Source organism: Neoarius graeffei, chromosome 27 (genome assembly GCF_027579695.1).
Source record: "Neoarius graeffei isolate fNeoGra1 chromosome 27, fNeoGra1.pri, whole genome shotgun sequence".
Taxonomy (NCBI): Eukaryota; Metazoa; Chordata; class Actinopteri; order Siluriformes; family Ariidae; genus Neoarius; species Neoarius graeffei.
Genome location: NC_083595.1, coordinates 39,337,613 through 39,362,368, shown reverse-complemented (window position 1 = coordinate 39,362,368; position 24,756 = coordinate 39,337,613). Strand labels below are relative to the sequence as shown.

Genomic DNA, 24,756 nt, shown 5'->3' with positions numbered 1-24,756 from the left:
AACTGGAACTGTTTATTGGATGTGGCTCTCACAGTTTTTTCAAGGTTCGCCTTGAAAGCTGTGAATATTAATTATTTTTAATTAATTGTTTCATATAAAACACTAGTAGGCCCTACTTTTGAGAAATACAAAGGCCTACAGAGCACGAAGAGGGGATTACACTGTAAAAAAAAAATAAAATAAATGTTGTTTTGAATTAAAAAAAAAAAGTGAGTAACCTGGTTGCCTTTAAATTTTGAGTTCATTAAAACTCAGAGTAAGTTAGCATAATGAGGCAATCAAGTTGCATTGTGCTAACTTACTATACGAGTTTCAACAAACTTGAAATTTTAAGGCAACCAGTTTAATCACCAAGTTAACACAAATTATTTTTTACAGTGTAGAAATAATCTTATTACTTTTTTGAGTGTACTGATTTAGCGGTTAACCTAATTAGCATAATTAATACTAATTAGAATATTTTTTTTTACTAATTTTTCAAACTTTGTATTCAGTGTACAACCATCGATGTGCCTGCCAATTTCCATACAAATATCTTGAAAAATATAAAAGTTATTAACAAAAATATATATATATATTTGATCTCATTCGTTAATGAGGCCCATATTGGACCATGTGATCCTCATACAGAATATTACGGCAGTTTTCTAAAAATTAAGCCGTTTTTTCAATCTTTGATTTGTAATATCTCAAGAACGGATCAACATTTTAATTCTGTCAAAAGTATGTTGTTCTGCATTCAATTCTGAATTCAAATGAGCGCCGTTTCAAGCAATTTGGATTGAATTTTCACCTGATATGCCTACTCAGAGGAACTCCGTTTAGTCTGGTGCATCACACCAACACACCTCACACTGATTACTTTCCTATACTTGGATGCCCCTGTAGTGCTTTGTTCTTTACTTAGTTCACTTGCTATTATAACAGTTATCATTCTAAATTATACAAAATATAATCATTGCTCCATCTTTTTATCAATCCTGGACTGGACTGAATTGGGACTGGTGAGAAGCAGAACAGGGTCAGGACAGCAAATCTGTCTCTGCAGTTTTCTCACACTGCTTTATGCAAAGCAGTCAGAGCCAGTAGTGCATTTCTTTCCTTCTCCTCCGTGTGTGTGTGATAAATACATAAGTGGACATGAAGGCATGCTGTAGAAGCAGAGCTGCTGCAGCTGTTCTATTAAATGCCCTATTTATCACTGTCACCTCACAACTGCCTCTCTCTCCTCCTACACTTCCTTCTTTCCATAAAGCTCTCTCGTTCCCGCCATCGCCTCCAGCAATGTGCCGCTGCCGAAAAAACGTGTGCGTTCAGACACTTACACCTTTAATTTTCCACTCCACTTCTTTATTGATTAGGGACACAATTACCAACTAATCTGTAGCAGTGTATTAAAAGAAATACCCTTTTGTTGGACAATAACTAAAGGCATTTTGATCAAAGGCAGAATGCTCGGTGCCAGAGGGGACACTCGGACCGGACCGTTCTCCTGCTAGAGCCGAATCATCGTTAACACACCCAGAATAGAGTGCTCCTCAATTAGGGAACTTGAGGAAAACAGGAATGCATTTGATGGTGCACCTTGCACAAGACACCAAGAGTCTAAGGTTAAATGCAAGGTAATGTACAATAAAATATTTTATATATATATATATATATATATATATATATATATATATATATATATATATTAGTGCTGTCAAAAATGTCGCGTTATTAACGCGTTAACTTGACTCAATTTTAACGGCGATAATTTTTTTATCGCGAGATTAACGCTCTGTGACATGATGTAGGTTTTTCATAAGCTTTTGAAACTGCCAGGAACTTGGAACAGAGACTTTGGTTAGAAAACCGATAGCAGCTAGACTGTAATGCCACGCCCCGCACAGCCAGAGTCCTCTGCCCCCCCCCAAGAACCAGCACGGGCAGGGTGCGCTAGTAGAGATGGGATTTATGGCTCTTTGATGGGATCCGCATCTTTGTGATCCGTTCTTTGACAAGAGCCGTTCAAAAGACTGGCTCATTTGGCTCTTTTTAAATATTTATTCAGTTTTACGAAGACAGCGTCTAAAGAAGCCAGATCCCTCTGAACTGTAAACTTAATGCTATCCCAGAAATCCTTCCTGTAATATGCAAATTTGGCCGCCTCTGATTGGACAGCGCGATGCATCAACAGGCAGAAAGTGTAAAAGTACAAAATGTGTTAAGTGAGCTGAAACAGTAAAGATCAGATTCAATGCAATATTTATCAACGAACAACTTAAACTTAATATAATAGTGTACTTTATATTATAATCAAGCATGTCAAGCCTACCATCACTGTGTAACCTATCTCTCTGATTAGAGTTGTAGACTAACTCAAACAGTAGATCATTTCACTCATGGTTCTCTTGCTAGCCCCGCGCCGGTGCTCGGCTTAGGTTTCACTTTGCAGTGGCTGTGTCAAGATGTGTTATGCTTTGCAATTAAAAAAAAAAACATTGGTGCAAAGCAAGCCCATTCACTTTTTTATGCTGATAAGAGAATTACAATGTTTTTTTATGTGACAAAAATGTGCGATTAAATTGCGATTAATTGCGAGTTAACTATGACAGTCGCGACATTAATCGCGATTAAATATTTTAATCGCTTGACAGCACTAATATATATATACACATATATATATTAGATATTTTTCACTAATATTTTTCCCCCTCACACTTTCTTCTTATCTTTGCACAATGAAAAAACCCAATGAAGGTTCACAAAATACATCAGCATCCTTGATTACAAAGCTACGTCGGAAATCAAGAGCATTTCAAGGACAATGGAGACGTTTAGAAATTTCTTGCCTATGTAGCCTTCAAAGCAGCCGTCTCTCAACTCCTACCAGTTCAACATAATAGATGCCCCTTCATCTGGAATTAATGACATCTAAGCAATTCATACACAAACGTCTCAGTGGAGAACGAACAGCCGCGTAGGCAAAAGACCACTGTGCTCGACCACGTTAAACTTCTACACATTGCATTAAACCTGTGACGTGTGTGTTTTATATTCCCTGTACACTTTACTTCCTTCTACACTGGGCTTCCTCCCAAAAAACTATAATAAGAAAGAAGAAAAAAACCCATAAGCTTTCATAATGCCTGTTCTCTGCTTCGTTTGTGTGTTTTAAGGTTCCAGAAAGACATCTGTGATGGAGCTTGATTTGCATTTAGGGGAGGGGGAAAGAAAAGAACAACGCTCAGTCTGGTGAAGCAGATCAGCAACTGGTATAAAGCAAAAATAATAAACAAGTCCACCTTTTCATGAAAAATCAGAAATGGTGTTATTGAGCCTGTGGCTAGCACAGTGACTGTGAGCTGATGGGGGTAAAAGACAACACCAGCTGAAAGTGGATTTTGAAAAATTCCTCTGCGCAGAGGGGGGCATACTTCTAATGAGGCGGATCTTTAAGTACTGAATAATATATAATAAAAGTTGATAGTTCATTTAGTTTCTGCTGCACTTCAGAGAGAAACGTTCACAAGTCATTACTCCCGACATCCGCAATGTGAACAGTAAGTATTGAGGAATGCATTTAATATTGGCTCAGAGGGAAAACATGAAAACAATACACTCAACAAGGACAAAAGGACAAAATATTACACCACAACCGAGTCCAGTACGTTCTGTTCTTTCGGACTAAAACAAACATTAGCACGCGCATGTTTTAAGCATTCGTTTCATTTAATTAATAATTAATTACCCCTACAAATTAAATATTTACCATTAATCAATGTGTATCTCTGTAACTCCATCATTAACCACCATGACTCCATGGCCAATCCACTTGCTTCTAAACCATCCTTCTGAAAAGTCTTATTTAAAAATTACATGGCATCAATCCACAGGCCAGACTGCAGAGCCTGTGTGCCCATCAGTCCCCGTAAAGGAGATGTGGCCTCTGTGGCAGTCAGTCCCTGTAAAGTAAATGTGGTCCCCATATCTGTCAGTTATCTTGAAGAAAAGGATGGTGATCTCTGTGCCCCTCAGTCCTCATGAAAGAGGCGTGGCCTTTGCACCTCTTGGTCCCAGAGGAAGAGGCGTGTCCTCTGTGTCTGTTATTACCAAAGGAGAAAGGTGTAACTTGTGCCTCAGTGCTAGTGAAGGAGGTGTGACCTCTGACCATCAGCCTCAGTAAAGGAGGTATGGCCTCGTATCTTCAGTCCTGAACCAGGAGGTGTGGCTTATGCGTCTGCAAGTCCTAATGGAGAAGGTGTATCCTCTGAGCCTGTAAGACCTTGTGTTGGAGGTGTGGCTTTTGTGCCTGTCATTTACAACGAAGTAGATATATTCTTTATGCCCGTCAGTCCCAGTGAAGGAGGTGTGGCCTTTATGCCAGTCAGTCCCAGTAAAGGAGGAGGTGTGGTCTTTATGCCAGTCAGTCCCAGTAAAGGAGGTGGTGTGGCTTTTATGTCAGTCAGTCCCAGTAAAGGAGGAGGTGTGGCCTTTATGCCCGTTAGTCCCAGTGAAGGTGGTGTGGCCTTTATGTCTGTCAATCCCAGTAAAGGAGGAGGTGTGGCCTTTATGCCCGTTAGTCCCAGTGAAGGTGGTGTGGCCTTTATGTCTGTCAATCCCAGTAAAGGAGGAGGTGTGGCCTTTATGCCAGTCAGTCCCAGTAAAGGAGGAGGTGTGGCTTTTATGCCAGTCAGTCCAAGTATAGGAGGAAGTGTGGCCTTTATGCCCGTCAGTCCCAGTGAAGGAAGAGGTGTGGCCTATATGCCCATCAGTCCCAATGAATGAGGAGATATGGCCTTTATGTCCATCAGTCCCAGTAAAGGAGGTGTGGCCTTTATGTCCCAGTAAAGGAGGAGGTGTGGCCTTTATGCCTGTTAGTCCCAGTAAAGGAGGAGGTGTGACCTTTATGCCCCTCAGTCCCAGTAAAGGAGGAGGTGTGGCCTTTATGCCAGTCAGTCCCAGTGAAGGAAAAGGTGTGGCCTATATGTCTGTCAATCCCAGTAAAGGAGGAGGTGTCACCTTTATACCCTTCAGTCGCAGTGAAGGAGGTGTGGCCTTTATGCCCGTCAGTCTCAGTAAAGGAAGAGCCATGGCCTTTATGCCCGTCAGTCCCAGTATAGGACGAGGTGTGGCCTCTATACCCGTCAGTCCCAGTGAAGGAGATGTGGCCTTTATGCCTGTCAGTCCCAGTAAAGTAGGAGCTGTGGCCAATATGCCCGTCAGTCCCAGTAAAGGAAGAGGTGTGGCCTTTATGCCCGTCAGCCCCAGTAAAGGAGGTGTGGCTTCACACTCATTATGGCAAACACTCTTCTATAAGATAAATGTTTCTACTTCCACAATCCATACTGTCCAAAACTGCTCTAAATTATTTCTGAAAGTTGTTGCCTGCTTTAATTGGATCTTTTTTTCATTAATATACGTAACTGGTGAACAAATACAATCAGGTTACATAATGTATTTTCATGGAAGCTGTGATAGATTATTTTTTTCCTGGTCTGGTTTCCATCAAATCCTGCGCTCTGATTGGCTGGCGAGCGGGTCGGTATCCTACGATACGGACCCCAGTTACGGACCCTGGTTATGGACTTCTGGTGACTCGCTCGTTCACAACAACAAAAAACATAGTAGCATTTTCTGTCAACATTTATCTTTTTTTATAAGATTTATTTATAAGATTATCAAAAATCTTATAAATTTTTGCCAGCATTTCTCAAGAAAATAGCATTAATTTTACAGCATGGATAGCGATAATGACAGTGTTCACAGCGAAAGCGAGTTTTACTATCCCGAAGAAGACAAAATAAAACATTTCAGGAGAAAGCTAAAAACCTCTAACTTGCTAAAACCAAGCAAAAACATGGCTGAATCCTGAATGACTCCTATTTGTATAAATAGGGGACTACAAAGGCGGCAAAATGTAGTTTTTTTTTCCTGCCATGGAAGTGCACTTGTATACCGAGGAGGAAGCCATTTGCATTACAGCCGTGAATGAGGATTCAAAATGGCGGCTCGGCTCGGTTTTCCCTTTCGGGCGCTCTCGTTTTCTGTTAGAATTTGGTAAAGAAAAAAATAAATATGTTATTTACCAGCTTAAGGTCGGTCCGTATGGTGAAATACCGTGACCTCGGCCTTGAATACTGACCTCGGCCCAGAGGGCCTCGCTCAGTACTTTCAAGACCTCAGTCACGATATTTCACGATACGGACCTCCCAGCTGGTAAATAACATACAGGTAGTCGTCAACTTACGACCTATGCGACTTACAACCGATCGACTTTACGACCGTCTGGTTATGACTGGCAAGTGTTTCCCAGCTGAGCTAGCTGAGCGTACGACAGTTTCCATCTCCGTCATACAGTTTCCGCCCCAGCTCCTGGTTTATGAAACGAGCAAATGCTCCCGCCAGCCCGAGTGCTACAACAGCTGATGATGACATAGACGACCCACAGCCAAGCACCAGTGATGCCAGCGGTCACTAAGTTTTGTATTTTGCTATGTTTTACATTTGTATTCTGGTATGTTTCAAACTAAAATGTTTTCTATTTTCACGCCTGTATTTCGTATTTTTTGTTTTGCACATATTAAACGAATTGTCCTGTACTTAAACCAAATAATGAGCCAAGGTATTGACATAAGAAAATGTTGATAAAATAAGACTTTAAGATGATTACAATATCATTACACATCACAATATACTTGCGTTCATTTAACACAGGCCGACTTACGACCAGATCGGTTTACGACCGGTCAGTCGTAACCAAACGCAGTCGTAAGTCGACGACTACCTGTATATGTATTGTAGATTACTGATAGATTAGGGTGAGACTATTGTAACATAGCAATAAATAACATAGTATAGAAAGTATTTTTTTTTCGTTTCGTTTCCGGTTGAGAGTACGTCATGCGCATTCTGGCTGCCGCTTCTCACCAGAGCTTTTTTTTTTTATTTTATTTTCCTTTTTTTTCAATTTTCATTTTATTTATTTATTTTTTCTGTGTGTTTGTGTAGTTTGATGTTTGTTTGAGTGTTTTGTCCGCCGGTTGTGGTGTTGCTCCGGACCCAGTTTTGGGCGTCGGTTCCCTCCAGGCCTTGGTTCGCTGTGGGTGATGCCTGCGCTCCCAGCTGTGGACTGCAGTGAGCTCGCTGCTCATTTAACATTCATGGTTGTCCAGTGCTCTGCACTTTAACGCTTGGCGTGATGTTCCGAGCGATGTTGCTCGGTGGCGTCGCAGCGGCTGTGCAGGCGGTTTGGGACACACCAGCGCTCTGCGTGGCGGAGCTTCTGTGCTCGCTTTGTGGATCCACGGTGTGGTGTTTGAGCGATGTGGCTGACGGCGTCACGGCGGCTGTGCTGGAGATGTGGGACTCGTTTTCATGCGCCTTCTGGTGGGACTGTGGTTGCTACACCACTGGAATTACATCCTGACCCCTACTTGGTGGACTTTTTACTTTTATTTTTTATTATTTATTCATTTATTATTTTTTATTGTTATTATTTTTTTCTTTGTCTATAATTGTAAAGCGTCCTTGGGTTTCTTGAAAGGCGCTATACAAGTTGAACTTATTATTATTATTATTATTTCTTCATGAAGGATCATCTTTCAGATTTTGAGAAGCACAGCAACATCACCAGTGTGTGGGCAAATACGATCTGAACTCTGTACCGCAGTGTACTACTGAGTGTTAGCATTGTGTTTGTTCGCATGTTTGTTAACCGGGGAAAAAAAAAAAAATCCTCCAATTAATTGGCAGCATTATCAGTTAGCGACTGGCTCAGGGCTCATTTCTGACTTCATGCCTTGAGTAAAGAAACAGAAATGTAATTTGACGCTTTGCTCCATCGTGCATGCTTAATGCCATGCTGGCACACGAGCCTGCCAGGGGTCATGGGTTGCCATGGATACATCAATTGTTACGACCAAAAAAGGGGTGAGATGAAGATAAAGAGATAAGAACACACAGCTACTTGTTATCCCTGACAATCTGCCATGTAATGAGAAGATTTTGCCCAAGGGTGAATAGATGTACAATAAGAGATTTTAATAGCTTTTCCTTTCGAACAAAAACACTTTCAAGACTAAATAATTCAACTGAAACCAGGCGATGGTTCACGCAATAGTCTGAGGTCAGTAATTATAATTCCTTGGGAAGATAAATACTTTGATATAAAGGAACAGATATTTTCAAATAATTTTTTTATCTTTTTTTTTTCCCTGAAAGGATTATTCAGCTTGCGCAATACCTCACTTTAGTGAAAGAAAAAAACTCTGCTTAAGATATATACATCATACAGATGATGTTTATTGGATAGAAATTGTCCAGACAGTCCAAGTCCATTACTTCATCTACCATATCTTCAGCAGGAACTGACCAAAATCCATAATCCATTGCGGTGTTCAATTCATACTGTCTAATCCAAATCCACGATGATCTATGATAATGGCACAGGTTGTTGACGTGACATGATAAATTATTACCCGTGAACATTCTAGCAAAGTATTTTATTAATAGTCATGGCAGGTTTTTCAAACAAGACTTTGCAACACACTTGAGAACAGAAAGCTGATATGATACTCACATAGGACAACATGGCATTCAGTTCTTCATCACTCCGAACTGTGATCCTGTCACCAACCTCGTCCTCATCTAAAACAGAAGAGTGCACCACAGGGTTCATACAGATTTATAAAGCAAAAATGGAAGAAATGTTCCAGTACTTTCAACATGGACAATTAAACGAGATCATATGGCTTTGATGAAATGATGCCAGATACGTAGTTAGTTAAGAGCAATTCCAGCGTTATGGACGTGACACTTGAACTCAAAATGGCAACAAATGACCCAGTGCATGTTTTATTGTCTCCCAGTATTTAAACAGGTGTTGCATATTTTAAGGCTGTACCATACTGGAGAAGTGATAGAACAAGAACAATTCCCATAGTACATCTAGGGCATGCCAGAAAATGCCAATAAAAGATGCGTTATGGATGTGACAGAAAAAGTATCACTTTTCTTGGGTGACTGTACATTTTTATCAAACTCTGTGAAATCGTAAACCTAATGTTGAAATGGAGATATCCATTTGATAGAGGGGTCCAAGGTGAATATTAAAAAATCTTTGTTTAAAATATTTTGTATTTCATGCAGAGTTTCGGAAGGAAAAGTCAGCGTTATGGATGTGACGAAATTCCGTTATGGATGTGACGCGTCTGAAATAGACATGGCATATGTTTAGAAAATCAGCAATTTAACCACCATAACCCTTTGAAAAACTCTCTAAATATCAGCTAAAACTATCAAAGTTCTTAAATAATATTTAGGATGGCTATTGTTTTGCTGTTTTGTGGATTTTAGCATACATTTCTGTGGCTTGTGGCAATAATATAGAATTGTACATGATCAAAGTTGATTTTAGCTTGGGGTTTACATTATAAGAAAGACTGACAGTGACATATTAGGTTGGTTACAAATTGGTTCAACTTATTCACATCTGTAAAATACAGGCCTAGGTGAGATCTCTGGGAGTGGTTTTGATGTATTACATGTTGCTTTATTTTTGCATGGTGAGGTTGACATTTACATGGAATTGCCCTTAAATAGATGGTTGTTTTCGCAGCTATCAGTTTTAAATTGTATTTTATTTCAATGCTTTGTATGCTATTTGGCACAAATTCTAAAGATGTCGACACGGCACTGACATCCTTTCTTGCTAAACTTTTATTCTCTAATCTACTTCTTTTGAACTGGATGTCATCGTCGTCACTGCTGAACCCAATCTGGGCTTGAAGGCGAACCATGTTTTTGGTTGACTTGGCCAGAATTGCAGCAGTAGGGTGGCCAGTTCCATTCTGCACCGTCACACACACACATTCACACACCCTGAAACGACCCATATCCGATTTTTTTGCCCATATGCGACCTGTATCCGATTTGTTATTGACAATCTGAACGACACACAGGCTTTCGTCTAAACGGGGGAACAGGGGCGCTGCGCCCTCTTACTCTTGGCGTGCGCCCCCTTACCGACTCCGTGAAAACATCCCAGCAACACTACGTGACAATGTGTCTGATCATCAAATACGCTATAATTGCTCCAAAAATATTCCAATCATAGTAGATACACTGCCAGACGGTGCAAAAACAATCCGAATTGGCGTTTTCCAGACTGAGGCGCCATGTTGTTTAGTTGTTTACTTGTCGCGGCTGCTCTCGCGAGATTTGACATGGGTTACTACAAGGTCAGCTGACTTGTAGAGCGAGATTTCTCAAGACTGAATGACCTTTCACCCACCGGCGCGGGAGCTTTTGACAGAAGTAGTTCGCGAGTTGTTTTTGTTGACAGTTGGGCATTTAAAGATGTCATCCCGCGGCACGAAGCGGAAGAAAGCCAAAGACTGTCCGGGGCAGAAGAAGATTACTTTTCTTTTTCAATGTTGACAGACAATTTGTTACAATTTCCCTCTCAGACAGCCTCAGAATGTCCCATTGGAGCATTTTTCAAAGGCTTTGCATGGCGGGGGGGCGGGGGGGACAACCAGCACCATCTCCCCCCCCGCTTCGCTCCCTCGCCATGGTGAGCGCCCTCATACTAAATTTTTCTAGAAAAAACCCTGAACAGATCCGATTTTTTCACATGCGACCCAGGCCGCTTGGATATGTGGTCCTAAATCCGATGCATATCTGATATTTTCACATGCGACTGCAGTCTGACCGGACAGGTCGCATTCATGCGACCTACACGTCATCAACAAGAGACAAACGTCACTGTTCTGCGTTGGCTAATCCCGCCTCTTTGGTGGAAAACAACAACATTTGTACAGTTTTCAGAATTTAAATAGACTTTTATAGAATTGATCAAGCTAATGGTGGATTTGGTAGGGACCTGGATGTTGATCTGTTAGCCTGATTAAATAAAACAGTTTCTGTAACTGATTTATAACTTAAACCATCCTGTATTACAAGATTATAAGATTGTTCTGGAAATTTCCAGTAATTTGACACCTTCGGTCTCATTAGTCTGCTGCCCACATTAATCAGATTATTGTGCGAGTTCCACCGCGGCCACAAAAACCACATCGCCAGGTCTCACCTCATCTCCATAGCAAACTGCACTGGTGTTTCTGCACCTTGAGCCAGCGCTGAGAGAAGTTGCAGAATTCAGCTGGCTATAAACAATCTAAATAAATATTTATAAAAATGTAGAAAAAGTTTATTAATATGACAAAATAAATATGTGCAAATTATTAAGCCTGAATTAAGAGTTTGGTAATACAGCGGCCGTATCCCAAATGACTGCCTACTGAAGCTCGAGTGCACTATATAGAGTTTAAAAATCCATTACTTCCTAGTAACATGTAGTACACTTATATAGAAATTAGAGAGACATTTAGGAGTCAACCCTCGTTACCAGGCTACACGTTTTCATTTCAGTTCAGAAACAAAAACACACACGAGACCTCACACTTTAACACTAACCAGATAATTAAACAAACAAACAAAAAAAATCATTAAACATGAACAGTGCGCTTTTTTTTTTTGTTGTTTACGTATTACGTAGATGTGCTTATTACGTGTCAATTTGCACATGCGGGACACTTTTGGGTCGTTTTCCGTTTATATTAGAGATCGCATACAAGTCTCATATAATTGGTAATGTGAACGGCCTAACAAAAAAATCGGATTTCACAACAAATCAGATATGGGTCGTTTCAGGTTGCAGTCTGAACATAGTCTTAGAGTCACCAGTTAACCTAACTGCATGTCTATGGACTGTGGGGGAAACTGGAGGACCTGGAGGAAACCCGCGTAGACACAGGGCGAACATGCAAACTCCACACCAAAAAGCCCCCACCAGCCACTGGACTCGAACCCAGAACCTTCGGGCTGAGAGGTAAACTCTGCACCACCGTGCTGCCCTGAACTGGATGCAATCAACCTGGTAATCATTCAGCTGGTTTCAGACGGGCTGCTTTGGTCCACACCTGAGTGTGATGTCTGTGTTCTTACCATACCTGCACAACTGAACCACACCATGAGGGAAAATGCACCAGAGCTCAAGTCAGACTATTTTATCTTTATCAGTCATCTCTGCAGATAAGTATGATATTATTATTATTATGAATCTTTAAATTGCTTAGGTTTAGTCTACACGTCATAGTAGTAGTTAGACAAGGGTCATTTCTCGCTCAGTTTTCAAGATATCTGGATGAAACTTGGTGTGCATATAGGTAGTGACCATCTGTGAGTTCCATATCATGCATGACATCACATGACTTCATAAAAATTTCAGAAACGGCTATGAATGGGACCACCTGGTACAGTACCAAGACGAGCGAGACAAAATTCTTTCATGCCATCTTCCATGGCCCTTATACCTTATAGGGCATATCACGGGTAAATTCAGGAGCGAGATCAATGTAATTCTCCTATTTTATATGAAACTTTGGTCAAACATCGGTCACATTTTGCATTTAGTGCAATTTTTTTTTACCTTGCGCAATACCAGAAAAATTCAGTTGAAATTGAGCCATTTGAGGCGAATTGCTCCGCCTCTGAAAAAACTTGGCATTTGGATTTCCCGGCAAACATTGATTTTCGTGACGTTGCGTGCGGGACACCTCCTTCTGAATCCTACGTCAGCGCTGGTTTGTTTATGAGAAAACGACCTGGTGGTTTTCTGCAAATTTCTTCAAAGTTATCACGCAATTATTAAAATGGTTAACGGATGTACCGTCGGAGGGTGTAGCAACACCAATCTTGATGGGATTAGTACTCATCGTTTCCCACATTGTGCTCAGGTGACAATTCCATATTTCAATGCAAAATCGTGAGCTGCTAAACTTGGTCTACACAGGCTGTGCACTGAAACCGTGCAAAGCTCGCGCAGCCTGCTGGCGCTTCCGCACGTGACGTCACGAATCTGGCTCCAGACTCCATTGGGATTTTTCCAGACGCGTTTCGTTATTTTATTTTTTTCTGCTGTAGACAGATGGCCTTGTGCAAAATTACCCTTCTGGATGAGTGTGCAAAGGGACATACTTTCATATAAAAGAAAAAAAAAAACGAATTTGGTCCAGGATATGCCCTTTAATACTTTTTGCACTCATTTGACCTCTGACCTTGACCCTTTGCCAGAATTAGGTCAAAGGTCACTTATGCGTTAAATCGCTGCTCCTCCCTCATTTTGTTCATGAATTTTCACCAAATTGGGTAGGGAGAACCTATTTAGGGGGCTTCAAAATAGTTCGCATCGGTTAAGCGATTTGACCTATTTTCACTGAGTTACGTGACCTTGAACTTGTCAATTAGGTGACTCTACAGCAAAAAGTCAGAGTTTTGTCTATTTTTCATGGTCTTTGAGCTCGCCTTGCTCCTTTGCCAGAGAAAAACATGCTATCGTGAATATTTCAATGGCCTATAGCTCAAAAACGGAACAAGGCCATAGTTACTATTAACCATGAATGGGAAGTCATATGTGGGCTTTCATTTGGGAACATTGGCTTTGCCCTGGAGTGACCTTGACAGGTCAGATCAATGACATGCATGGTTTAAATGGCCTGTATCAAGAAACTGGTAGAAGATAGGACTTTAGTTAATATTACTAACCATGGAAGTATTATATCCAGGGCTTTGAACCGGTTCAAGGAACGAAAACCGGGAACTTTTTCTATTTCACATGGAACAGAAACGAAACCAGAAACTTTATTATTTTTTATGTTCCGGAACAGAAACGCTTATTAAAAATAATGGTAACCAGTTAATACCGGTTTTTATTTCGTTCCTCAAAGTTTCCGTAGCCTACAAATAAAAGTGTCATTCTTCTCCTGCGCAAGTTTCTATGACCCGCTGGGGTTCACTTCCTGTGTGACGTTCACTGACTGAATGGAGAGAGCGGGAGGGTGGACTACTATCACGTCTCCACATCTTAAATAAGAGGTAAATATTGCAGTCTATTGTTCTTCAAAAACGTCAATTTCAAACACGATATCAATATATTTGTCCACGTTAATGAGAGGCTCGCGAACATTAAATGACGTTAACCTCTGTTAGCCTATCAATGCATAGGGCCTGACTAGCCTTTGGTAACACACTGAACGAATTATCTTTCATTTTTGGCACTTTTTCTGTTTGTGTAGATGGGAAGACATACTGAGAATCCAAATCGCCAACATTTGAAATAATAATTGTTTTGAATTATTTCTTGTCTTATTTAATGAAGGTTGTAATAGAATTAGCCTACATTTGGCTTAAGCTAGATGAGACAGAGACATAATTTTATAGCCATTTGTTAAACAGCTGACAGGGAACGTAATTAACCGTTCCGGGAATGAAATTTTTTTGTTCTAACCGGTTCGGGAACGTCTATTTAATGGTGGAACCCAAAACCGGAAACGTTAAAATTCCGTTTCTGTTCGGAACGAACCAATAGGAAAAAAATTCTGGTTCAAAGCCCTGATTATATCCTTTTCCCTTTCTCATCAGATTCCAGACAAGTGGCCTCATTTCTCTCAGTTCTGTGACCTTGACCTTTGTCCCAAGGCCTCAGGTGTGGAAACAGGATACCACTGTGTACCTCTAGTTTAGATGTCGTTTTTATTATTGAACTTTATTTTGTTTACCGTTTCTCTGTGCTGCTTACTGTTGAAGAGCTGTTAAATGGATTTTGATTGTTCTCTGCACAAAGATAATAAAGATCTAATTTAATATAATCTATACACTACATGTGAAAGCACACTAAAGCCAGATTCACGCTGGGGTAATACAATAATTAATAGAGTAAGAATGGGCAATATAACAATACAATATCATGATACTGACATTATGACATTACAAAGGGACATTCAATATCATGAGAAACGATGTCATAATATGATTATATGTGACAGTGTGGAGATTATGTGGATGTTGTAGGCCTGGGGGAAAAACGACAGCGGTATACACCGTCGATAGACACTTCATCAAAAGCAACAGGAAAACTGTTTGATAGAATGTTCAATAATTTCACTTAAATGCATACCGCCAGAATGAATACTCAAAGTTTGGTTGCAAGAACAAACCCCAATCATGCTCTCTGCCTGACTCAAACAGCCCATCATGTCCCCTGATAACAGAGTGTGCCATGAGTGACACCACAGACAGACAGACAGACAGACTCATTTAACAGGTGTAATGAAGTTGATAAAAGTAACGTGTTTAAATTCAACCATTCTTTTTCTTCCTGGGAATTATTAGAAATAGTTCATTGAAATGATCAATAATTATTGATATAAACTGAAAGGAAACACTTTATCATGATAAAATTTGCAGTTATATTTCCTAGCCATAGGAAACTTTTAAACATACACTTTTAATAAACACTTTTAATTACAATTTAGTGTTATAGTTTTGTACTTGGTCTTAAAGATTCTGACTGCAAAGTTGAATTCTGGGCAAAAATCTTCTATTTCTATTGCTGTTGGAGTTTCGAGATGTTTCGCTGCTGCACACACACACACTGTGTGTCCTATGTGAAAATATTTTGCTATTCCGGAGATTGCCGAAGCAAGTGAGCAACAATATCACATGACCACAGTGGGGTGTTTTTGACCTACTTTTAACCAAAACAAGTCAGTGTGGGCAAACGTGGTGGACTCCGTTCTGCCAGCAGAAAAGAAAAGGAAAGCCTGCCTAGTGAGTGCAACTGCAAGATAGAGCAAGGTTAAATGGCGCGTCATTTTTCTGGGCAGATAACTAAATCATTCGGGCTAGCGCTTAGCTATCTTAGCCTTAGAATGCATGGGCTTGACTCCACGGTAGCGAGTAAGGAGTTATACACCGAATGTTTTGATGTTACAGAGAAAGAAACGATGACACAAAAGCAGTAACAGAGAAAAGATATATTCGTCTTTTGTTTCACGGATCTGTTCACGAATGCCAATCACAAATTTTGTAATTATATATTTATATAGATATTTAGGAAGTGTATGTGTTTGTATGGATATGTGTGTATGTATGTATATATATATATATATATATATATATATATATATATATATATATATGTGTATGTATATGTGTGTGTGTGTATATATATATATATATATATATATATATATATATATATATATATATATGTGTATGTGTGTATATATGTATGTGTATGTATATATATATATATATATATATATATATATATATATATATATATATATATGTGTATATGTATGTATATGTGTATATATGTATATGAATATGGTATGTAGTATATATTTATTTTTGTAATTATAAATTTATATGGATAATCACGAAGTGTATATATGGTATATATTTTTATAGGTGTATTAATGTAGTTTGGATTTCGGGGTAGTTAAAAAGGGGTGGGAAATTAAAAAAAGTATTGTACTTCTTCCCACTCCTTTTTCGAACAATGTGCGGTGTATTGTAATGTATTAGCTCTTTATGTTATTTTATTTATTCTTTTTTTTGTCACTTTTTTCATTTTCTTTCTTTTGTATGTACAAATAGTTACATACATTTTTATACATGTTCGAAAATAAATAAATTCATTCATTCATTCAAATTACATCCCTGCGACTCAAAACTCTCTGAGGTCCATGCAGAGTCACGATGTTTTCCGCGCGTCGCCATCTCGGTGTGACGCAGTTCCATAGTTATGCTAATTAGTTAAAGCTCCTTGCGTTTGGGTGTTTCCGTACGACCATACTGTTTACCTCAAGAGGGAGGCTATTCGGTCCCAAAACGGACCGAATACATCAAAATGATCACATCTTGTCCACATGATATTGTTCTTGTGGGAAAAAGGAAAATGGCATGCACAATTAAAAAAAATAATAATAAAATTCAAATGACTTTGCAGTCAGCACCTTTAAGTGTTTAATATTTATTTTTAATAACTAAAAAAAGTTTAAATATAAAAAAATGAATCCATCTTTGCAGACTTTAAATAAAATATGCTCAAACGTGCTTTTTTATATATACATACAGTAAATGCAACACTACTGTACTGCTGGCAGTTTGTCAACAAATCTTTCATATATTGTGATCTACACTATATAGCTAAACGTTTGTGAACACCTGTTCTGACCTTTACACAGATCATCCAGATGTGGATCTTTCCCAAACTCTTGCCACAATGGCGAAAGCACACGATTATATAAAAAGCCTCTGTATTCTGCAGCATGACAATTTCCCTTCACTGGGACTAGGGAGCCCAAACCTGTTCCGACATCGCAGTGTCCCTGTGCACAAAGAGAGGTCCAGGAAGACATGGTTTGACATCTGATCTCAACCCCAATGAACACCTTTGCACTGGATGCACTGGAATACCGACTATGCCCCAGTGACCTCACTAATGCTCTTGTGAGTAAATGGGGAAATCCGCACAGTCGCTCTCTATAATATCGTGGAAAGCCTTCTCAGAAGAGTGGAGGTTATAACAGCAGTAAAGGGGGACTAAATCTTAGGGATGTCCCGATCCGATCACGTGATCGGAAATCGGGCCCGATCACATGGTTTCAGACTCGATCGGAATCGGGCATTGCCTCCCGATCAGGGATCGGATATATATCTATATAATATATTCTCATTTTTAACACATCAATAGCTATGCGTTGGCACAGAGTGAGACCAGACCTCTTGTCTCAACACAGCAACATCAACGCGTGCGGCATGCCATCACTTTGTAGCGGAGATGCTATTGGTTATTGGCTGCCTGTTGCCGGCAAAGTTGAACACGGAAGCAGTTCGAAGCGGAAAGCAAAGCATGACATTTTTTTTTTCGTTGGATGACAAAAGAAACGGGCTCAAACCTGAAAGGGTAGAAATGCTTGTTTTCATCAAGAAAAACGTTCATTTCCTTAATTGAAATTACTGTACACCACTGTGAGATGCGTTCTTAAAAGCAAATTACCGGCACTGTGGCACTTTATTTTTTTTATTTGTTTACATTCCTGCCAGGTATTTTAAGGTTATTTTTTTTTTATTTGTTATTTATTGTTCAAACTGCCTCACGTAAGTGCTCCGTTTGCTAACGGAGTTGTTGGATGTTAAAATAAGGTGTTAAATAAAAAATGAGGAACATCCTGGATCCGTTTCTTTCCTCGTCTTTATTTTTTATGGATTATAAGAAGTATCGGATCGGGACTCGGTATCGGCAGATACTCAAAATCAAATGATCGGTATCGGATCGGAGGGCAAAAAAACCTGATCGGGACATCCCTACTAAATCTGGAACGAGATGTTCAACAAGGACATATGGGTGTGATCGTCAGGTGTCCAAACATTTAGCCACATCCTGTATATCGTGTATCATAGAAATGTCTTTAAGAATCGTGATATTTGTGGCGTATCGCCAAACCCTGAGTATCTCTGAGATTTTGATCCCTTCCCAAGCATTTTTTTTTTGACGGAAACAGTGCTTATACTTCCGGTTCTGTTTATAATTTTTATGGACAGAATTTCTAGGCGCAGCCAGGGTCCGGAAGGAATCCTGTTTGGGAACCACAGGATTTCATCTCTGCTTTTTGCGGATGATATTGACCTGTTGGCTTCTTCAAACCAGGACCTCCAGCATGCACTGGGGCGGTTTGCAGTCGAGTGTGAAGCGGCTGGGATGAGAATCAGCACCTCCAAGTCCGAGGCCATGGTTCTCGACCGGAAAAGGGTGGCTTGCCCTCTCCAGGTTGGTGGAGAAGTCCTGCCTCAAGTGGAGGAGTTTAAGTATCTCCGGATCTTGTTCACGAGTGAGGGAAGGATGGAGCGCGAGATCGACAGGCGGATCGGTGCAGCCTCCGCAGTGATGCGGTCGCTTTACCGGTCCGTCGTGGTGAAGAAGGAGCTGAGCCAAAAGGCGAAGCTCTCAATTTACCGGTCAATCTACGTTCCGACTCTCACCTATGGTCATGAGCTTTGGGTAATGACCGAAAGAACATGATCGCGGATACAAGCGGCCGAAATGAGTGGCTGGGTGCTCCCTTAGAGATAGGGTGAGAAGCACAGTCACTCGGGAGGAGCTCGGAGTAGAGCCGCTGCTCCTCCACATCGAGAGGAATCAGCTGAGGTGGCTCGGGCATCTTTTTCAGATGCCTCCTGGATGCCTCCCTGGGGAGGTGTTCCAGGCATGTCCCCCTGCGAGGAGGCCCCGGGGAAGACCCAGGACACGCTGGAGGGACTACGTCTCTCGGTTGGCCTGGGAACGCCTCGGTGTTCTTCCCGAGGAGCTGGCCGAGGTGTCTGGGGAAAGGGAAGTTTGGGCTTCCATGCTTAGACTGCTGCCTCCGCGACCCAGTCCCGGATAAAGTGGAAGAAGACGAGACGAGACAGTGCTTATACAGTGGTGCTTGAAAGTTTGTGAACCCTTTAGAATTTTCTATATTTCTGCGTAAATATGACCTAAAACATCATGAGATTTTCACACAAGTCCTAAAAGTACATAAAGAGAGCCCAGTTAAACAAATGAGACAAAAGTTTTACACTTGGTCATTTATTTACATTTGCCACAGATATGTAATATTGGATCATTTTCCTCAATAAATAAATGACCAAGTAGAACATTTTTATCTCATTTGTTTAACTGGGATAAATCTGATGTTTTAGATCATGTTTATGCAGAAATATAGAAAATTCTAAAGAGTTCACAAACTTTCAAGCACCACTGTAATAAGGGTCAACAATACTGTATATTTGTGCTAAAATGAGGTGTATGTAAGCACACATTAAATCTTTAGTGTGAGAATGATTACGTCAGTCACACTCACACTGAAAACTGTTTATATTTATCATGATTATGCTGTAATGGTGTCGTGTAGGAATGGGTGCTAAATGGTAAAGTCGAAACGTTAATCTATTCTCTGGCGACAGAGAAACACTAACGATAATCTTTTGCCACGGCTCCAACGGGAATTGGAATCACTGGATTAACATGTTGTGATGGTCGTTACATTGCTGGTTGTGATGTAAACGACGATGCCATGATATTGTGATGGAACTACTGACACCTACCGTACATAATCCGAATACTCATACTGCTTCGGTGTAAAGTGACCGAAGGCAAATTCAAAACAACAAGGAAAAAAAACAAACTGGAAGATATGGCTGGAAATGGAATGAAACTGAAATAAAAGAACTGTTAGCTTCTCGCGCTAAACATGAAATTGCTCGTCAGAAGTCTGGCATGTTTCAGCTTGGGTTTTTCACAAGAATACGGACTTGCCGACTTGTGAATGTCATATCTGGTCTCACGTGTCTGACATGTTTTGGAGAGGTTTGCGTTTCGTAGCATACAGTCAGGTGTGAATACACAAGACGTGTTACAGTATTTTACTGTTATGGGAATGAAAACTTGCACTCTATGCCGTGTTGTTTGTACCCGATACGTTAACTTGTTTGATATGTGAACGGGACTTGTGTGTATACGGTGAAGACGTTTATCTCTGATGTATACAGAAATGTCTGAATGAAATCAGTTATAATTGATATCCAATACACCAGACATGTTTCTGGAAATCTTATCCCTTTGGAATGGGACCCTTGTGCATGAACACAGAGTGAACTTTAAAGTGCACATCTTGGGTAAATTCAGGAGCAAGATCAATGTAATTATCCTGTTTTATATTAAACTTTGGTCAAATATCTGTCACATTTTGCGCAATTTTTTTTACCTTGCGCAATACCAGAAAAATTCAGTTGAAATCAAGCCATTTGAGGCGAATTCGTCTGCTTCTGAAAAAACTTGCAGTTTGGATTTCCTGGCAAACATTGAATTTCGTGACGTCACGCGCGGGACGCTTCGTTCTGAATCTCATGCCAGCGTTGGTTTGTTTATGAGAAAACAACCTGGTGGTTTTCTGCAAATTTCTTCAATGTTACCATGTAATTATTAAAATGTTTAACAGATGTATTGTAGGAGGGTGTCGCAACACCAATCATGATGGGATTAGTAGTTATCGGACAATGAGAGAGAAATGGGAGCGCTTCGTGCGAGGCACCCGGAAAAAGCCGAGGACCAAGCAGAGCTGAGAAAAAGACCCAGAAAATCAGGAATTCACAAGTCGACTGTTGCCAGGGTAAGAAATAAGAGAGACTATACTCTAAATTAGGTGTTCCTGTGTTTGTGTGGTACACAGATAATGTTATTTATTGACACACACAAACGTAAACAACACGAAAGTGCTGGGTGATAATACGCTTACTTCACAGGTAATCAAGGGATCTGCGTGTCAGGGCTTGAGATCTTGGGACCTGTCAAACACATTAAATGTATATCCAACCCTGCTTAGCCAATTCCATGTGTGTAGCTTATGAAATCTTTCTCCTACAGTAGCCAGTACTCTTCTAAATGAAGAAATACATAAATACGTAATAGTAATTAGGGGTGGCACGGTGGTGTAGTGGTTAGCGCTGTCGCCTCACAGCAAGAAGGTCCGGGTTCGAGCCCCGTGGCCGGCGAGGGCCTTTCTGTGCGGAGTTTGCATGTTCTCCCCGTGTCTGCGTGGGTTTCGTCTGGGTGCTCCGGTTTCCCCCACAGTCCAAAGACATGCAGGTTAGGTTAACTGGTGACTCTAAATTGACCGTAGGTGTGAATGGTTGTCTGTGTCTATGTGTCAGCCCTGTGATGACCTGGCGACTTGTCCAGGGTGTACCCCGCCTTTCGCCCGTAGTCAGCTGGGATAGACTCCAGCTTGCCTGCGACCCTGTAGAACAGGATAAAGCGGCTAGAGATAATGAGATGAGATGAGATAGATGAGCATTGATACATGAATCCATGGGTTTAGAAGCTCAGGCGACAATTCCATATTTCAATGCAAAATCGCCAGCTGCTAAACTTGGTCTACACAGGCTGTGCACTGAAACCGTACAAGCTCTCGCAGCCTGCTGGCGCTTCTGCACGTGACGTCATGAATCTGGCTCCAGACTCCATTGGGATTTTTCCAGACGCGTTTTGTTATTTTATTTTTTTCTGCTGTAGACAGATGGCCTTGTGCAAAATTACCCTTCTGGATGAGTGTGTAAAGGGACATAGTTTCATATATAAAAAAACACGAAATTGGTCCAGGATATGCACTTTAAGGACTGATTAGTCCACTGGTAGAAATAATAAAACTAAGATGTCACATCCTATAATGCCTCACATGAAAACACTTGTTGTTTTGAGTGTATATAAACAGTATTATTGCAATGATGTAAAGATATCTTTTAATAAGCAGGGCTCACATTCAAATGCTGTAATGGTGGCTTCAGGCATCACGTCTCTAATTGCGATCTGCAAAGCACAAATGAAAGACAAGACAATTTGGACAATTATTTCATTCTTAACTAAAGTCAGGGTCAAATCATATACAGCTACAGTAATATGAAGCAGCCTTGCGACATCTTTACCAGCAAGTCGTTGAAGCTCAAAAGTGACGGACAGTCCACCGATGAGTCCATGTCCCCCACCGGTGTCTTTATCCGGATCACGATCCCTTCAGTGTCCATGGCGCAGACGTTATTCAAAACCAGTAAAAGCATAACAAACGCGTCTGCTCATAATCATAATCTACACACAGCGGCTTTCCTTGTCTTACTTCTCAGCTAACAGCTGGGCAAAATCCCAAATTCGCACCCTAAGAAACATGAAGTGCACTACATCGAGTGCAAAAGCGCATTACACGTAGTGTACTTAAATAGGGAGCAGAGAGCAATTCGGGATTCAGCCCCATGCTAATCTGGCTAGCTAGTCAAATAGCCGGTTAGCATGCTAGCTAACTTCCAATAATATTGAAAAAGGGTAGGTATATCGCCAGCAAGTAAGGATATAATTAAGAAATTCGTTTAATGACATGCTATACACTGAATACAGAAATTTGTGACAAGTAAAATTATACGGCTGAAGTGTTTTCGAGTACTAGCTAACTGTCAACAAAACTCAGCGGAAGTTTACCGGAAATGCCCTACAGTAAACCGGAACACGGAAGTGCGTAGTTCTGTTTTGACATCAAAATGGTTGAGGAGGCAGAAAGAAAGCAAAACATTTTTCCGTTCAGGAACATATATGTTGTTGTATATAAAATAGGTTTACTCATGAATTTCTGACAAAATATAGTGTATTAACTGTATATATATGACACAAATTCTTTCACTTGAGTAACTTCTCTCTCTCTCTCTCTCTCTCTCTCTCTCTCTCTCTAAAATGGGCTAAATGAGAAATTTAATGGAACATTTCACCCCAAAATCCTTGGTAATCACTGTTAATGATGAAATAAACCAGGGGCCTCAGAGTGCTCACTGTGCTCTAATGTCCTTAGCAGTGGGTGATACATTTGAAAATCCATAACTTGCTGTTCCAGTTGGCACGGACTGACCATCGACATTCATTGTTGTCCATTATGCCACAGCACTATTAAATTCTCCATTCCAATTGGTCAGAAGGTGTTGATTAATGTTAAATAACAGTATGGCTTGGGCAGTGGTTCAGATTTTAATTAAAATCAGATAGCTATTCAGGGGAACTCCACAAAAGCCTTATGGTGAAGTCTTCTGTGAGGAGATGTTTATTCAGAAGGAGTCTAGAGTATTAACAATGTGTCATAGGTTTGGGAAACCATGGTCTTAGTGAAGCAGCTTTGGGACCAAAAGGTCACAGGTTTGATTACCTGGATCCGCAGGAATGGCTGAAGGCACCTACAATGGTGCTTGAAAGTTTGTGAATCCTTTAGAATTTTCTACATTTCTGCATAAATATGACCTAAAACAAAATCAGATTTTCACACAAGTCCTAAAAGTAGATAAAGAGAACCCAGTTAAACAAATGAGACAAAAATATTATACTAGGTCATTTATTTATTGAGGGAAATGATCCAATATGATATATCTGGGGCGGCACGGTGGTGTAGTGGTTAGCACTGTCGCCTCCCAGCAAGAAGGTCCGGGTTCAAGCCCCGTGGCCGACGAGGCCTTTCTGTGTGGAGTTTGCATGTTCTCCCCGTGTCCGTGTGGGTTTCCTCTGGGTGCTCCGGTTTCCTCCAAAGACATGCAGGTTAGGTTAACTGGTGACTCTAAATTGACCGTAGGTGTGAATGTGAGTGTGAATGGTTGTCTGTGTCTATGTGTCAGCCCTGTGATGACCTGGCGACTTGTCCAGGGTGTACCCCGCCTTTCGCCCGTAGTCAGCTGGGATAGGCTCCAGCTTGCCTGCGACCCTGTAGGACAGGATAAAGTGGCTACAGATAATGAGATGAGATGATATATCTGTGAGTGGCAAAAGTATATGAACCTCTAGGATTAGCAGTTAATTTGAAGGTGAAATTAGAGTCAGGTGTTTTCAATCAATGGGATGACAATCAGGTGTGAGTGGGCACCCTGTTTTATTTAAAGAACAGGGATCTATCAAAGTCTGATCTTCACAACACATGTTTGTGGAAGTGTATCATGGCATGAACAAAGGAGATTTCTGAGGACCTCAGAAAAAGCGTTGTTGATGGTCATCAGGCTGGAAAAGGTTACAAAACCATCTCAAAAGAGTTTGGACTCCACCAATCCACAGTCAAACAGACTGTGTACAAATGGAGGAAATTCAAGACCATTGTTACCCTCCCCAGGAGTGGTCAACCAACAAAGATCACTCCAAGAGCAAGGCGTATAATAGTCGGCAAGGTCACAAAGGACCCCAGGGTAAATTCTAAGCAACTGAAGGCCTCTCTCACATTGGTTAATGTTCATGAGTCCACCATCAGGAGAACACTGAACAACAATGGTGTGCATGGCAGGGTTGCAAGGAGAAAGCCACTGCTCTCC

At 40.7% G+C, this 24,756-nt stretch overlaps 1 protein-coding gene across 2 annotated transcripts in view; it reads right to left on the bottom strand.

The window, feature by feature from the left end:
* Window positions 1-22,903, bottom strand: part of map2k5 (mitogen-activated protein kinase kinase 5) — a 154,521-nt gene extending 131,618 nt beyond the window's left edge. For both annotated transcript variants that reach the window (XM_060911120.1, XM_060911121.1), the window contains exons 1-3: window positions 22,360-22,903; window positions 22,195-22,243; window positions 8,564-8,631 (exon numbers count right to left, since the gene is read on the bottom strand). In XM_060911120.1, the coding sequence (XP_060767103.1) occupies window positions 8,564-8,631; window positions 22,195-22,243; window positions 22,360-22,491 (249 nt within the window). In that variant the 5' untranslated portion in view covers window positions 22,492-22,903. The remainder of the gene's footprint in view (window positions 1-8,563; window positions 8,632-22,194; window positions 22,244-22,359) is intronic.
* Window positions 22,904-24,756: the final 1,853 nt, after the last annotated feature.